This window comes from Leptodactylus fuscus, chromosome 7 (assembly GCF_031893055.1).
Source record: "Leptodactylus fuscus isolate aLepFus1 chromosome 7, aLepFus1.hap2, whole genome shotgun sequence".
NCBI classification, from domain to species: domain Eukaryota; kingdom Metazoa; phylum Chordata; class Amphibia; order Anura; family Leptodactylidae; genus Leptodactylus; species Leptodactylus fuscus.
In genome coordinates, this window is record NC_134271.1 from 137,251,916 (window position 1) to 137,269,189 (window position 17,274).

Here is a 17,274-nt window from a genome sequence, read left to right on the forward strand (position 1 = left end):
CCTCCAGCAGAGCCAGCGCTGATTGGTCGAGTTCCGTACTCTGGCCAATCAGCGCTGGCCAATGCATTCTATTAGCCCGATGAAGTAGAGCTGAATGTGTGTGCTTAGCACACACATTCAGCTCTACTTCATCAGGCTAATAGAATACATTGGCCAATCAGCGCTGGCCAATGCATTCTATTAGCTTGATGAAGCAGAGTGTGCACAAGGGTTCAAGCGCACCCTCGGCTCTGATGTAGCAGAGCTGAGGGTGCACAAGGGTTCAAGCGCACCCTCGGCTCTCCTACATCAGAGCCGAGGGTGCGCTTGAACCCTTGTGCAGCCTCGGCTCTGCTACATCAGAGCCGAGGGTGCGCTTGAACCCTTGTGCACACTCTGCTTCATCAAGCTAATAGAATGCATTGGCCAGCACTGATTGGCCAGAGTACGGAATTCGGCCAATCAGCGCTGGCCAATGCATCCCTATGGGAAAAAGTTTATCTCACAAAAATCACAATTACACACCCGATAGAGCCCCAAAAAGTTATTTTTAATAACATTCCCCCCTAAATAAAGGTTATCCCTAGCTATCCCTGCCTGTACAGCTATCCCTGTCTCATAGTCACAAAGTTCACATTCTCATATGACCCGGATTTGAAATCCACTATTCGTCTAAAATGGAGGTCACCTGATTTCGGCAGCCAATGACTTTTTCCAATTTTTTTCAATGCCCCCGGTGTCGTAGTTCCTGTCCCACCTCCCCTGCGCTGTTATTGGTGCAAAAAAGGCGCCAGGGAAGGTGGGAGGGGAATCGAATTTTGGCGCACTTTACCACGTGGTGTTCGATTCGATTCGAACATGGCGAACACCCTGATATCCGATCGAACATGTGTTCGATAGAACACTGTTCGCTCATCTCTAATTATAGTCTATGGGGTCCGGGTGTTTTCCCAGGTAACTGCTTTCTATGTGTATAGGTTTCCATTCGGTGGGTCCCAAAGCGCACTCTCTGAACAGAATCCCGAACGCAGATGTGAACCAGGCCTTAGAAGTGATGATATCGTCCTCACAAAGCCCAGCGCTAACCCTCATCCAGTCTGTCTAGGATTACACGAAGAAACCAGGATAAATATTTCCATTCACCGTCATTGTATACTTGCAAATCAGTAACTCGTGTCTCACGTTGCGATCATACACTTGATATAGTTCACTGTATTCTAGCGCAATCCTATCACGAAGTCTGAGACGCGTTGCTAAACCTGCTCCGGCACCCGAGGAGAGAGCTAGAGAGATGGATACAATAAGGAATATTTTCCAGTCCATCAATATTGTGACTGTGATCATCGCATTTCCAGGAAACTTCTTCATCGTTGTTGTGAATGTTTTAGATTTCTTCAAGAACGTAAGACTTTCAGTAAGTGACCAGCTCATACTCGGCTTCAGTGTCTTCAACCTTCTGTATGAACTTGATGAAGAATATATACTTTCCAAGGATCTACTCGCACTCCCCAATAATGAGTATCTTAACAATGAGAAACTTGTCTTTATCTACGTGAACTTGTGCACCTTGTGGTTCTCTGCCCTCCTCAGTGTACATTTCTGTCTTAAGATTGTCAATATTAACCATAGATTCTACATTTATCTTCAGAGACGGTTTCCTAAGATGTTTCCTTGGATTATTCTTGCATTTCTTGTAGGATATTTCTTCTTGAGTCTTTCCTTCGCCTTGGTAGCATATCCGGAATGTCTACCAAATACAACATCCGGAGTTAAATACATGAATTCTTCAAGATGTTCTTGGCTCTTGGCAATCTTTACGGCAATTTGTGTCTTGTGCGCCATGTTCTGCTTGGTATCGGCATTGACCATCCTCATCTCTCTACTCAGACACATGAAAAGAATCGAAGACAATACGGAGGGATCCAGATCTCCCAACATGGACGCTCATATTCGTGCCATGAAAACGGTCATCACGTTACTGGCTGCCAATATTCTTATATTTATTTCTGTCTCCATATTGGTCTTCACTGACTATCCCTTGGGGTCTCTTTTTGGCATCCTAATTTCAATATGTCATATACTTAGCTCGTTCTTTTTAGTTAAGGGGACGAAGAAACTGGATAAGACACTGGTAGAGATACTGAACTGGTGCTCAAGGAAATAACCAGTTACGATGATGTAGATTTAGCAAACAGGCTGGGGTCACACCAGCGCTCGGATTCCATTCGGGGATTCCGTTCTCCATTCCGCTTCAAAAAAGTCCCATCGGACCCCATTATGGGTTTCCGTCTTTTAGGTCCCCGAGCAGACCCAAAGAAAGGAATCCCAAGCGTAGGTGTATACAGAGTTAACATGTTAAATAAATAGTTGGAGAAGTTTTTACTTGACTTTTTAGATGACTTGTAATGGTTTGTATGATGTAATATCAAATTGTAACAAGTTAAAATTTGTTGCCTCTGTACATGGTCATAAGTTACATGCCCGATACGTACACGGTAATTCAAGAAATGAAAATAATTCATTTATAAATATTGTAATATATTTTATTAATAAATTGTGGCTCCTTTTTGTGAAATCCTGAGCTGAAATCCAATTCCCCCCCCCCCCCCCTCTTTATTGCAATTTGAAATCTTTGCACTGCTTGGAAGCAGAGTATGTTTGGAGGGCCTCAAGAACAGTGCAACACGGCAGAGATTGTGGTTGGGGCGGCACTTTAAACAGATATTCCTCCGGCATTTTATAGATGAAGAAATATCTACTTGATTTTTTAGATGGCTTTTAATGGTTTTTGTGATGTAATATCAAACAGCAGGAAATTAAAATCTGTTGTGTCTGTACACAGCGCCGCACCTCCCATGAGGAGACCTGAAGCGACTGATGCCAGGGCTCGGGGGGGGGGGCATTTTTGCTTACCTAAGACAGTCCAGGACAAGCTGTCCTGGACTGGCTTAGCGTCACCGTCTCGGCAGCCCGCCACAGGAAGCGAGCGGTGGATTGGAGAGGCCCTGTGGACGCAGCGCTGCTCCAGCGCCTCCCCTCACGCTCAGGCAGAGAGTAGGTCCTGCCTGCTCTCTGCCTGCTAACGCCGCTCCGCCATGCCCCCTTCCCCCTTTGCTCCGCCCCCTCCTCCCGGCTTTCTGTCGTCCGCCTCGGGCGGCAAAAAAGGTAGGTTCACCCCTGTCTGTACATGACCATAACTTACATGCCTCATGCATACATGTTCCTTCACAAAATGCATAAATTGTAAATGTAGCCTGCTGTGAGACCTGCAAAGTCCTGTGGCCAGTGCTTCAAGATCAATTCATTCTGAAGCCATGAACACAACATTGGATTGAGGCTGCCGAAACGTTTTGACGAGTCACACAATTTCCGAACCGCGTTGGTGCTGTGGATGGGAAGCACATTCGGATTCAGAAGCCTCCCGAAACTGTATCTGAATTCTACAACTGTAAACTGTACTTCTCATTCATCCTCATGGCCATTGCAGATGCCAAGTACCATTTAATTGCTTTAGACATCGGAGCATATGGCCTAGGCACTGACTCCAGGGCATTCAAAACCACAGCTGTGGGATGGAGACAGGAGCGTAAATACTGGGGTAGCAGTGGTAGCCACTGCCACAGGGCCTGGGACATTAGGGGGCCCCTGATGTTTTTTTTTTTTCTTAAAATTGGCAGTTACCTGTTGGAGTAACTTCAGCAGGTAACAGGTCCTATTTACTTACTAATCCCTGCTCCGGCTCACGGCCGCCTGCACTTCCCCTTCTGCTGTGGACTGGAGCGGGGAACAGTAAGTGAGGCTGCGGGCCCGCAAACCCCACAAACACTTCTATCATTATACTCTGGGGTCTTTTCAGATCCCAGAATCTGATGATCGCTGGGCCTAGGGAGGTGAGGACACATAAAAAACACCTTTACTTATATCACTTGTGCTCCAGCAGGCTTCTGGCATGTTTAGTGACATCATGACATCACGTGGCCAAGGCCAGCGTCATTATGCATCGCGACGACAGCCTGGGTCAGGTGAGGTCTGGTCCAGATCTGCAGGAAGTGGTCTGGAGCCAGGGAGAGGTAAGTAACATTGTTTTTTTTTGTTTTTTGCCTCCCCCGGGTCTCCAATCATCTGATGTCTGAAAAGACCTCAGAGTATAATAATTGTTCGTGGGGCATAATACTGTGTACAAGGGCCACTATGGGGCATAATACTGTGTGCAGGGGTCACTATGGGGGATAATACTGTGTGCAGGGGCCACTATGGGACATAATAGTGTGTGCAGGGGCCACTATGGGACATAATACTGTGTGCAGGGGCCACTATGGGGCATAATCCTGTGTGAAGGGGCCACTATGGGACATAATACTGTGAGCAGGGGCCACTATGGGGCATAATACTGTGTGCAGGGGCCACTATGGGGGATAATACGGTGTGCAGGGACCACTATGGGGCATAATACTGTGTGCAGGGGCCACTATGGGGCATAATACTGTGTGCAGGGGCCACTATGGGGCATAATACTGTGTGCAGGGGCCACTATGGGGCATAATCCTGTGTGAAGGGGCCACTATGGGGCATAATACTGTGAGCAGGGGCCACTATGGAGCATAATACTGTGTGCAGGGGCCACTATGGGGCATAATACTGTGTGCAGGGACCACTATGGGGCATAATACTGTGTGCAGGGGCCACTATGGGGCATAATACTGTGTGCAGGGACCACTATGGGGCATAATACTGTGTGCAGGGACCACTATGGGGCATAATACTGTGTGCAGGGGCCACTATGGGGCATAATACTGTGAGCAGGGACCACTATTTCTCATAATAGTGTGTGTAGGAGCACTATGGGGCATAATAGTGTGTGCAGGGGCCACTATGGGACATAATACTGTGTGCAGGGGCCACTATGGGGCATAATCCTGTGTGAAGGGGCCACTATGGGGCATAATACTGTGAGCAGGGGCCACTATGGAGCATAATACTGTGTGCAGGGGCCACTATGGGGCATAATACTGTGTGCAGGGACCACTATGGGGCATAATACTGTGTGCAGGGGCCACTATGGGGCATAATACTGTGTGCAGGGACCACTATGGGGCATAATACTGTGTGCAGGGGCCACTATTTCTCATAATAGTGTGTGTAGGAGCACTATGGGGCATAATAGTGTGTGCAGGGGCCACTATGGGACATAATACTGTGTGCAGGGGCCACTATGGAGCATAATACTGTGTGCAGGGGCCACTATGGGGCATAATACTGTGTGCAGGGACCACTATGGGGCATAATACTGTGTGCAGGGGCCACTATGGGGCATAATACTGTGTGCAGGGACCACTATGGGGCATAATACTGTGTGCAGGGGCCACTATTTCTCATAATAGTGTGTGTAGGAGCACTATGGGGCATAATAGTGTGTGCAGGGGCCACTATGGGGCATAATACTGTGAGCAGGGACCACTATTTCTCATAATAGTGTGTGTAGGAGCACTATGGGGCATAATAGTGTGTGCAGGGGCCACTATGGGACATAATACTGTGTGCAGGGGCCACTATGGGGCATAATCCTGTGTGAAGGGGCCACTATGGGACATAATACTGTGAGCAGGGGCCACTATGGAGCATAATACTGTGTGCAGGGGCCACTATGGGGCATAATCCTGTGTGAAGGGGCCACTATTGGACATAATACTGTGTGCAGGGGCCACTATGGGGACATAATACTGTGTGCAGGGGCCACTATGGGACATAATACTGTGTGCAGGGGCCACTAAGGGACATAATACTGTGAGCAGGGGACACTATTTCTCATAATAGTGTGTGTAGGAGCACTATGGGGCATAATAGTGTGTGCAGGAATGCAGTTTGTGCGGGAGGGGAGGGTCAGGAGGTTGGGGGGGCCACATGTCCAATGTTCGCCTTGGGACCCTGCCATTCCTATTCACGCCACTGGATGAAAATTTTACTGTGGACTATGAGGACTTCCACCAGCAGGACCACCAATCCTGTATGTGCAAATATACCATGGGAAGCGGTAGAGGATGAGTTCCAGGGCTGCAGAAACAAACTTCTTATGTCCAAGTCCATGCACACTTGTATTTTGATATTACTAACCTATACTTCACCAGTATAATAGCTAGCAATTATACTAAATGTGCTAATCTGCATAATATCAAACACAATTCCTATATGGCTATTGCCTGAATAATTAACTCATAACACATGATTCATAATTAACAAATTCATTTTGTTTGATAATCAACAGCACTAAAAATTAACATGAAATTCGGAGGTGAGGGTCCCGTCCCCAACATAACCACAACTGGATTTTGACTCTGTAGTGGGTGACTGTAGATCACCCTCCGCTATTGCCCAGATGTGCACGTATACTTTCCAAGGAAAAGATCAATATATTTATTGATATAGATATAAAAATCAATAAACAAATTGATCTCTTCCTTGGAAAGTTAATTGCCAGCACAAAGAAATATTTATTGCCTCTTATGCAGTGGGTTTTGGGAAGGGGTTAAATTGGCTTAAAACATAATGTATAACACTGTCAGGGCTGGCTGAGAGGTGGCAGCGGTGGTAGCTGTCGAAACATGTGTGGCAGGGCGTAATATGATGGACCAGGCTGCAGGACATGTCTGGCTGACTGGTGGCAGTGGTGGTAGCTGGCAAGATTGTTGTATATTTAGTACCTAAAAAAACCCTTAAGAGCTAGTTCACACAGGATTCCCCGTGAACACATTCAGTCGCGGCTTCCCGCTCAGGAGTAGGCCCAAATGAATGGGCCTAGTTGGAAGGGAGGTGTCGCGAGGTGGACATCCGCGGCTGAATCATCTGTGGAATCTGCCTGAAGAAAGGGCAGCCCGCTTCTTTTTTCCGCGAGCGTTTTGTTGAACAAAGAGTGAACAAAATTAGATTATTGGCCATGAATAGGTTAACTGGTTTAATTCTATGCAGTGACAGACTCACAGCACAATACGAAAATTCTCCCTCCCACCACTCCTATGATCGATCTATTTGCCTGATTAAATCTAATTAAAATCTGCTGTAGCGTGCCTAATGCTGCGAGAGAAATCTCTAGCGCCGCCTTCATCTTCATCTGGAACGGCCTCTCTCCGCGTCTTCTTCTGGAACTAGGGGTCAAACTTCTACACATGCGCAGTTGACTCTGCCATCAGGTCTCGGGCAGAGCTGACTGCACATACCCGCGACCATTTTTTTGTGGCTGCTTACGCTCGCAATCCATGGCGCGATGGCCACTTTAGTTCTCAAAGTAATCGGCTTAGTTATAAAGCAAACAGTTTGGAATACTTGGGTGGAAACTGGCTTGTAACAAATCGATTCGCCCATGTCTAGTAGTAAGTTTTCTCCAACATATTGTGCAGGCAATTCTTCTACCCTGTTTTTACATGCATTTGCCTCACACACCAACATATACTCCAACATGTTCTCCACACGCCAACAGTACAACTTTCTATACACTGGATTGGCCTATTGCGTTGCCAATAATATGGTGGGGGAGGAGTTGGTTCTACAGGGTCTTGGCTGATTCGTGGAGACTTCAGATACAGGTAGGGGGTTGTATATGTATATGACCATTGACAGTGAAGACGTCTACTGCAGACACGCCTACCCAAGTTATATGGTGATTAGAGATGAGCGAACAGTGTTCTATCGAACACATGTTCGATCGGATATCAGGGTGTTCGCCATGTTCGAATCGAATCGAACACCACGTGGTAAAGTGCGCCAAAATTCGATTCCCCTCCCACCTTCCCTGGCGCCTTTTTTGCACCAATAACAGCGCAGGGGAGGTGGGACAGGAACTACGACACTGGGGGCATTGAAAAAAATTGGAAAAAGTCATTGGCTGCCGAAATCAGGTGACCTCCATTTTAGACGAATAGTGGATTTCAAATCCGGGTCATATGAGAATGTGAACTTTGTGACTATGAGACAGGGATAGCTGTACAGGCAGGGATAGCTAGGGATAACCTTTATTTAGGGGGGAATGTTATTAAAAATAACTTTTTGGGGCTCTATCGGGTGTGTAATTGTGATTTTTGTGAGATAAACTTTTTCCCATAGGGATGCATTGGCCAGCGCTGATTGGCCGAATTCCGTACTCTGGCCAATCAGTGCTGGCCAATGCATTCTATTAGCTTGATGAAGCAGAGTGTGCACAAGGGTTCAAGCGCACCCTCGGCTCTGATGTAGCAGAGCCGAGGCTGCACAAGGGTTCAAGCGCACCCTCGGCTCTGATGTAGGAGAGCCGAGGGTGCACTTGAACCCTTGTGCACCCTCAGCTCTGCTACATCAGAGCCGAGGGTGCGCTTGAACCCTTGTGCACACTCTGCTTCATCAAGCTAATAGAATGCATTGGCCAGCGCTGATTGGCCAATGTATTCTATTAGCCTGATGAAGTAGAGCTGAATGTGTGTGCTAAGCACACACATTCAGCTCTACTTCATCGGGCTAATAGAATGCATTGGCCAGCACTGATTGGCCAGAGTACGGAATTCGGCCAATCAGCGCTGGCCAATGCATTCTATTAGCCCGATGAAGTAGAGCTGAATGTGTGTGCTAAGCACACACATTCAGCACTGCTTCATCACGCCAATACAATGCATTAGCCAGTGCTGATTGGCCAGAGTACGGAATTCGGCCAATCAGCGCTGGCTCTGCTGGAGGAGGCGGAGTCTAAGATCGCTCCACACCAGTCTCCATTCAGGTCCGACCTTAGACTCCGCCTCCTCCAGCAGAGCCAGCGCTGATTGGCCGAATTCCGTACTCTGGCCAATCAGCACTGGCTAATGCATTGTATTGGCTTGATGAAGCAGTGCTGAATGTGTGTGCTTAGCACACACATTCAGCTCTACTTCATCGGGCTAATAGAATGCATTGGCCAATCAGCGCTGGCCAATGCATTCTATTAGCGTGAACTGAGTTTGCACAGGGGTTCTAGTGCACCCTCGGCTCTGCTACATCAGATTGCTACATCTGATGTAGCAGTGCCGAGTGTGCATCAGATGTGTAGTTGAGCAAAACTGACTCAGCACTGCTAAGTCTGCATTCGCATAGGAATGCATTGGCCAGCCTTCGGCCAATCAGCGCTGGCTCTGCCGGAGGAGGCGGAGTCTAAGGTCGGACCTGAATGGAGACTGGTGTGGAGCTATCTTAGACTCCGCCTCCTCCAGCAGAGCCAGCGCTGATTGGCCAGAGTACGGAACTCGACCAATCAGCACTGGCCAATGCATTTCTATGGGGAAAAGTTAGCTTGCGAAAATCGCAAACTGACAGGGATTTCCTTGAAATAAAGTGACTTTTATGCCCCCAGACATGCTTCCCCTGCTGTCCCAGTGTCATTCCAGGGTGTTGGTATCATTTCCTGGGGTGTCATAGTGGACTTGGTGACCCTCCAGACACGAATTTGGGTTTCCCCCTTAACGAGTTTATGTTCCCCATAGACTATAATGGGGTTCGAAACCCATTCGAACACTCGAACAGTGAGCGGCTGTTCGAATCGAATTTCGAACCTCGAACATTTTAGTGTTCGCTCATCTCTAATGGTGATACAATGAGAATATAACGGAGGATTTGTTTAGGGTCCCCATTGTGAGACAGTCTTAACTAGTTAATGTGTGTTTTTGATCACTAGAGTGTGGGCACCTTTTATGTTTCGGCATGTTTGGTATTAATATAAGTAGACCTTCACTTTCCTGCAGTAAAGTGGGATTCGTGAATAGGGTTCAGCAATCCGGATCAGAAAAGATCGGATTTCGATCGTCGAACAAGTAAATTTCACAATCGTGATCAGAATTCCGATCCCGATCTTTTCCGGCGGGATCGAGGTCAGAGGTTATCTCAAAAGCAAATTTCACAATCGCAATTGACTGGAAAATGATTGGAAATCAGATTTTAAAATCGATCCTGAAATCTTAAGATCAGCTCAACCCCACTTGTAAATTATGAGGGTACACAAATGATACAACCTCAGAGGGTGAAATGACCTTTCATCTGTACTTCAGAGCAAACGTTGCTATTTTTATCTGAACCCGACGTGGCACTAGGCAATGATTTTAATAAAGTCAAATCATATTTCTCAGTTTACATGGCACCATAACTAAAAATACCAACTAGAACATATGCAAACAAATCTTCAATATCCTTTGCAAATTCTGCCTGGCAGAGTAACCAAGCTCATACCAATCTGCCTGTAATGCAGCGTATATTAGACTGACTATTCTATGAATAGAATGATATAAGTCATAAAAGATAATTTCTACACTAACAGATTAATGTTCTCTATGAACTGTGAGTTGTATAGAGTCATACTGCAGTATTAGTAGACTTCTATAGGGTTGAGGGGATATTATCACTCCATAAGGAGAGACCACCATTTAGGTGTGTGATGTCTTATTAAGCCATGAGCGCTCCACTGTGCAAAGGAACATGGGAAGAATATGCAAATCTGACTTCAAGAGCGCCGCACCTCCCATGAGGTGACCTGAAGCAACCACTTCAGGCGGCGCTATGCCAGGGCCCCGGGGGGGGGGGGCGCATTTTTGCTTACCTAAGCCAGTCCAGGACAAGCTGTGCTGGACTGGCTTAGCGTCACCATCTCAGCAGCCCGGCACGGGAAGCGAGCGGTTGATTGGGGAGGCCCTGTGGACGTAGAGCTGCTCCAGCTGCCTCCCTTCACGCTCAGGCAGAGATCAGGTCCTCTCCCTGCCTGCTAACGCCGCTCCGCCACGCCCCCTTCGCTCCACCATACCCCCTCATTCCGCCCCGCCGCTCCGCTCCGCCCCCTCCTCCCGGGGGGGGGGGGGCTTTCTGTCGTCCGCCCCGGTCGGCAAAAAAGGTAGGTTGCCTGGACTTCCATGATGTAATTAGGAAGACAGAGCCTCAGTCAAGCAAACCTATAGAGGGCGCTCCCTTTAACATCATGCCGACCTTCTCAGAGGCCTTTGTTTGCAATGATGTTGGGTTTATACCAGATACAGTCTTCTCAGCCAAGGACAGCTGTTTCGATGTATTTGCATCTCATCAGCTTGGCAAAGAGAGGACTGATCTGGCAGAGGTGAGAGGCTTAGACAGGGTTGAGGGGATGTCTTGCACATTCTTGCACATTCTCAGTCAGCGCCCTCTATTGGTGCAAGATATCCCCTCAACCCTGTCTAAGCCTCTCACCTCTGCCGGATCAGTCCTCTCTGCACCAAGCTGATGAGATGCAAATACATCGAAACAGCTGTCCTTGGCTGAGAAGACTGTATCTGGTATAATCCCAACATAATTGCAAACAAAGGCCTTTGAGAAGGTCGGCATGATGTTAAAGGGAGCGCCCTCTATAGGTTTGTTTGACTGAGACTCTGTCTTCCTAATTACATCATGGAAGTCAGATTTGCATATTCTTCCCATAGACTTCTATAGGCACCTATTGTGCTCCTGTATGCCTCTAATCTCATACAGAGACATGTAAAGTCTTTTCTGTTTCTGAACCATTCAGAATATATATACAGGACAAGAAATACATATAGAATAATTCTACAGTATGGAGATAAAGAAATAGCACTCTGTGTAATAGGAGCAGAGATTGGTGAGTCTGTTCATACCGTGTCAGGTTCGACCCATATATTGCAAATTGTTTGTCTATTTATGAAACTGAACAAAATGTAGATTCTAGAGATGAGCGAGTACTGTTCGGATCAGCCGATCCGAACAGCACGCTCCATAGAAATGAATGGATGCACCTGGTACTTCCGCTTTGACGGCGGCCGGCCGCTTAACCCCCCGCGTGCCGGCTATGTCCATTCATTTCTATGCGAGCGTGCTGTTCGGTTCGGCTGATCCGAACAGTACTCGCTCATCTCTAGTAGATTCCACTCGGACCAACCAAAATGGCCACCGCATTATACTCTGGAATTGATGACCTAAGAATAGTATCAATTTAAAACTCCTGGAAAATCCCTTTTAGGCTGAGGCCCCACGTTGCAGAAACACAGCTTCTTTTGTTGCATATTTTGCTGCAGATTTTTGAGCCAAAGCCATGAATGGCTACAAAAGGAATGGGAAATATAGAAAAAGTTCTTATATTTTTTTACCTTCTGCTCAATCCATTCTTGTCTTTGGCTAAAAAACCCCCCAAAAAAACAGCAAAATCTGCGACAAAAAATGCCGCATTTCTGCAATGTGGGGCCTCAGCCTCATACTTCAAATATTTTTATTTGTCCCGTATTTCCATATTATTCCTGGCAGTGTACATTATCAAAAATAATATCCAGTCGTAGATACACTGATTGGATGGGTCAGTACCTGAGATTCCTCAGCTGTATCTCTGCATAGTGAGTAAGAGTTATCATGGTGGTGCCTGGACATGTTGAACCTGGTGGAATTGCTGTTGGCAGAGGCAGTGGAGTATTGACTAAGGGTGGAGTGGAAGGGGCATCCAGTTTAGACCTTCAGCAGGCAGTACCATCATCTTGGTGAAAGCTGCAGAAAACCAGGTACAGTTATCCTGAAAATATCCCAATTTTGGATGCAGAAAAAAATTCTCTCGTTTTGTCTTTATAGCAAGGATCTAAAATCATGGCTAACCAATGGCCAAAGCTTGTGAGAATGTCCTGCGAATACTTGTGAGGTTCGCCTGGCAGTTTCTTTTCAGACTAGATTTATTTGGTCCGAAACAGAACTGGTATTATACTGTAGGGTCTTTTCAGGTCCCCGAGGCCCACTGGCAGAGCTGGCTTGCACATGCATTGAATTTTGACCCCCCCCCCGCGTGCCAGAAGAAGACGCGTGAAAAGGCCGTTGTTGAAGAAGATGGAGGCGATGCTGGAGAGAGTTCTCTTGCAGCATTGGGGACGCCTCCAGTACTGTTTGAGCTCATTTGCATACCGACGAAAACTGGGATTTCAAGCGAATGGCAGCGCGGAGAAGACAATGAAAGGTAGGGGAAGAACCAGCGTTGATTGGCCGACTGTATAGCATTCGGCCAATCAATGCTGGTTCTGCATCGAACTTTTACATTCGAATAGTGAGTGGTACTCGATCGAGTACTAGTATTTCAAATACTGTAGTATTCGATCGAATACCTACTCAATCGAGTACTACTCGCTCATCTCTAATAACAATGTTTTTCATACATTACATAATTATAACCTTCACATTGTTACAAGTCAGGCCATTTCTGAGACACAAAACGCGTGGCTTATCTCAAAATAAGAAATTTCCATTTTGATGGTACGAATGAGCAACAGTCTCGTGATGTGGTCACGTTCAATTTGACTTTAAAATAATTCAGATATGAATAGCACGAGGAACATTTAGAGATTGTGAATCCTTCTTGATTGTTGAAGGAGAGCAATGGCTTTGATCGTTATCTTCATGGCCATTAATTTCGTGGCTTGGATCGTCTCCTTTCCAGGGAACTTCTTCATTGTGGCTGTGACTATATTAGGATTCTGCAAGAACAGAAAACTTCCATTAAGCGATCAGCTGATATTTGGCATTACTTTCTATAGCCTTCTCCATGGACTTCTGAAAACGTATGCTCAGTTCAATGCTGTGTTTGAGTTTTCCAGCGATGAGTATAATAAGCAAGCTATCTATATTACAATATACTTGGACATATGCACCTTATGGTTCTCTGCCCTCCTCAGTATACATTTCTGTCTCAAGATCGTCAATATTAAAAACGGGTTCTATATCCGTCTTCAAGGAAGATTTCCTAAATTGTTTCCTTGGATTACCGTTACTTTTGTCTTGGGATACTTCTTCTTGAGTCTTTACTCCGTGCTGGACAGATATCAGGAATCTCTATTAAACGCAACGTCTGCAGTTCTATTCAAAAGGGAGTCTTCAAGATGGTGGTTATTGGTAATCTCCATGACAATATGTGTCTTATGTTCTTTGTTGTGCTCAGTATCGGCGTTGACCATCCTCATCTCTCTGTGCAAACACATAAAGAGAATCCAAGAGCATACGGAGGGATCCGGATCTCCCAACATGGACGTCCATATCCGTGCAATTAAAACGGTCTCCTCTTTACTGGCTGCCAATATTCTCATATTAATATGTCTGTTCATATTGCCTACAGATAATTTTCTGTTGCTTTTTCCATTTGGTATTCTAGTTTCTCTATGTCATACGTTTAATTCCTATTTTTTAATCAAGGGAACAAAAAAACTAGATAAGGCAATGATCGATATATTGAGCAAGTTCACATGTTTTAGTGGCCAGGACCGGTAATCCTAAGTATTAACCACTTTATTATAGTTTGGGTGCAAGCTTAATGTATCCAACTCTCAACTCTTAGTTTTTGGCATCCAGTAAAAAGATCTACTAACTTCCTAAATTATATATCTATGAGGCCCGGTTCACATCTACGTTCAGGTTTCTATTCGGGGAGTCCACTTGGGGACTCCCCGAATGCAAAGCTATACGCATAGAAACCCATGGACCCCACAGACTGTAATGGGTGCAGAAACATAGAATTTAATGGGGTCCATGTGGTTTCCACTTGTGTGTAAACCGAGCGGAAACCACACGGACCCTATTACAGTCTATGGGGTCCACGGGTTTCCCAGGAAACCACTTTTATATGCGTATAGGTTTCCATTTGGTGGAGGTCTCAAGTGGACTGCCCAAACGGAAACCTGAATGCAGATGTGAACTGGGTCTTAGAGATACAGTTCGATTATAATTTTTTAAGATTATATATATATGGAGGCGCTGCACAGAAAGGGCCACAGCAGACTCTACCTGCTCAGGAGGCTGAGGGCCTTCGGAGTCCAGGGGACACTTCTTAGGGCCTTTTTCAACTCTGTGGTTGCTTCAGCCATCTTTTTCGGTGTGACCTGCTGGGGGAGCAGTATATCAACCAGGGACAGAAATAGACTTGACAGGCTGATCAGGAGGGCCAGCTCTGTCCTGGGGAGCCCCCTGGACCCAGTATAGGTGGTGGGTGACAGAAGGATACTGTCCATAGTGACCTCCATGCAGGTGAACAAATCCCACCCCATGTATGGGACCCTGATGGCACTTGGCAGCACTGTAAGTGACCGTCTGCTTCACCCCAAGTGTGAGAAGGAGCTATCGCAGGTCCTTCCTTCCAACCGCGACCAGGCTGTATAATCTACATCAGACCAAGCGAAGACACTCCGCACAGAGAACTAATGATTATGATTATGAAGTTTTCCTTCTTCCTTCTTCTGTTCCTTAGCTGCTATGGACTCCTAGTATATCTTCTCTTCTCAGTATATGTGTGTCTACGTCTGTAATATATTACTGTGTATTATCCTGTATCTGTATTACTATACTGCTGTAACATGCTGAAATTTCCCCACAGTGGGACTATTAAAGGATTATCTTATCTTATCTTGTTAAACAGATTATAGTATACAGGTTATGCTATGCTTTGATTTTTCTTTCCTACTTTTGAAGATTCTCGTGTGTGCAGATCATGACAGTTAATTGATATTTCATCACTATATTACTCTCTTTTTGCGGTCTCTTGTCTGATTGCTCTGTTTTTTACTGTTACACTTAGAATATTTACAATAGGCCTCATTTACTGATAAGTTTTTCATGTTAAAATGTAAGAATAAAAATTAGCGTGTAACATGTGTGTCTGTGTATTTACTGTAGCAAATACAAACCTATACTCTCGGTATATGACATGTGGAGGATATTAAGATCAGTTCATGGAGATTACTTAGTATAAGACTGAGGCCACACATTGAGAGTGGATTACTTTACATTTTCCTAAATTCCTCAAGGCTGGGGGCTGCTAGATGCGAGACACAATGAGTATTGCATCTTTAGGCCTTATGTACATGTCCACATCTGTGGTATCAAATCATCACTTCAGGTAGCCTGGCACTGGTTTGCATCCAGCTCTTTCCAGTACTCATGATGGTGGTGGTGTACGAGGGGATAATAAACTGGAGGTCAGTGTTAGACTTTTAGTGGTTATCACTAAGTGCTGTATTAGTAATAGATTCTGTCAGTTATACAGTTATACAGACGGGGTGACACAGGCAGATGTACAAGCCATGGGAGAACAGACTGTGCCAGCACTGTGACTAGGGGGCCCTAGAAGACGAGACCCAGTTCCTGCTATACTCAGCTGTGAGGGCCGTCTACTACCAAAGACTCTCTGCCCACATCCCAGACTTCATATCTGCAGACGAGAAGAGGAAACTCTAAATCCTACTGGGAGAAGAAGAGGCCACTGTGGAGATCGCTGCCCAATACGTGTCCAGCTGTCACCAAACAAGAGGAAGATGAGATTCCACAGACTGTTATACCCCAAACCACCCACCCCACCTCCCCATATAGCGGCCACCAACTAAGAGGAAGATGAGACTCCACGGACTGTTGTACCCCAAACCACCCACCCCACCTCCCCATATAGCGGCCACCAACTAAGAGGAAGATGAGACTCCACGGACTGTTATACCCCAAATCAACCCCCCCCCCCCCATACCCACCAATATCTATTCGGACGTGCCAATAAAGCTTGTTTGATTTGATTACTAAGGCAGTAATAAAATATAACAAAGACTGAAATAAAAATTCACCGACACAAACCTCTTTAGCATCTTCATTTTGTTAAAAAAAAAAAAAAACCATGATGATAATCAAAAGAGTCCCACAAACTCAATGCAGTTAAAATGATACTGCAGAACATACAAAACAAATCCACAAAAAGTTAGAAGTATGAAAAATAAAATAAACTTCTCATCTGCAGCTGTCTTCTGTCTTCTCACTTCTCCATTCATTGAACAGAAACATAATGAACCAAGGATTCTATTGTGATAGAGGATCTAGAGATGCACCAAAGATATCAGTAGATCTTAATAATTCTTGCACATTTTGGAAGGTCTGTGCACCAGAATACGTCATATAGGAACCCCGGCATTAGCCACAGTATGTGAATGGGGTTACTAGCGGTCACAACGAGAGCAGATTAGTGTCCTACTTTAAATGTGACTGAGTAACTTTATTATTATTATTATTATTATTATTATTATTATTGTTTATTTCTATAGCACCATTAATTCCATGGTGCTTTACATTTGGGGGTTACATACAATACACAGAATATACAGGTAGATATAATACTAACAGTGATTGGCTGGCACAGTGGGGTAGAGGGCCCTGCCCGTGAGGGCTTACTATCTATGGGGGAAGGGGGAGAGACAGAAGGAGAGGGGGAGACTGTACAGATGGCAGTGCGGTGATAGTGTTATTGGGGGGTGTAGGCCTTCCTGAATAGGGGAGTCTTCA

General features: G+C 45.7%; 2 protein-coding genes across 2 annotated transcripts; both read left to right on the forward strand.

Moving 5' to 3' along the window:
• Positions 1-1,270: 1,270 nt before the first annotated feature.
• Positions 1,271-2,143, forward strand: LOC142214565 (taste receptor type 2 member 105-like). Its single transcript, XM_075283508.1, has one exon. It carries the CDS (start codon positions 1,271-1,273, stop codon positions 2,141-2,143), a length of 873 nt encoding a protein of 290 aa, XP_075139609.1.
• An 11,204-nt stretch (positions 2,144-13,347) lies between these two features.
• LOC142214566 (taste receptor type 2 member 20-like) lies at positions 13,348-14,232 on the forward strand. The gene has a single exon (XM_075283509.1). It carries the CDS (start codon positions 13,348-13,350, stop codon positions 14,230-14,232), a length of 885 nt encoding a protein of 294 aa, XP_075139610.1.
• Positions 14,233-17,274: the final 3,042 nt, after the last annotated feature.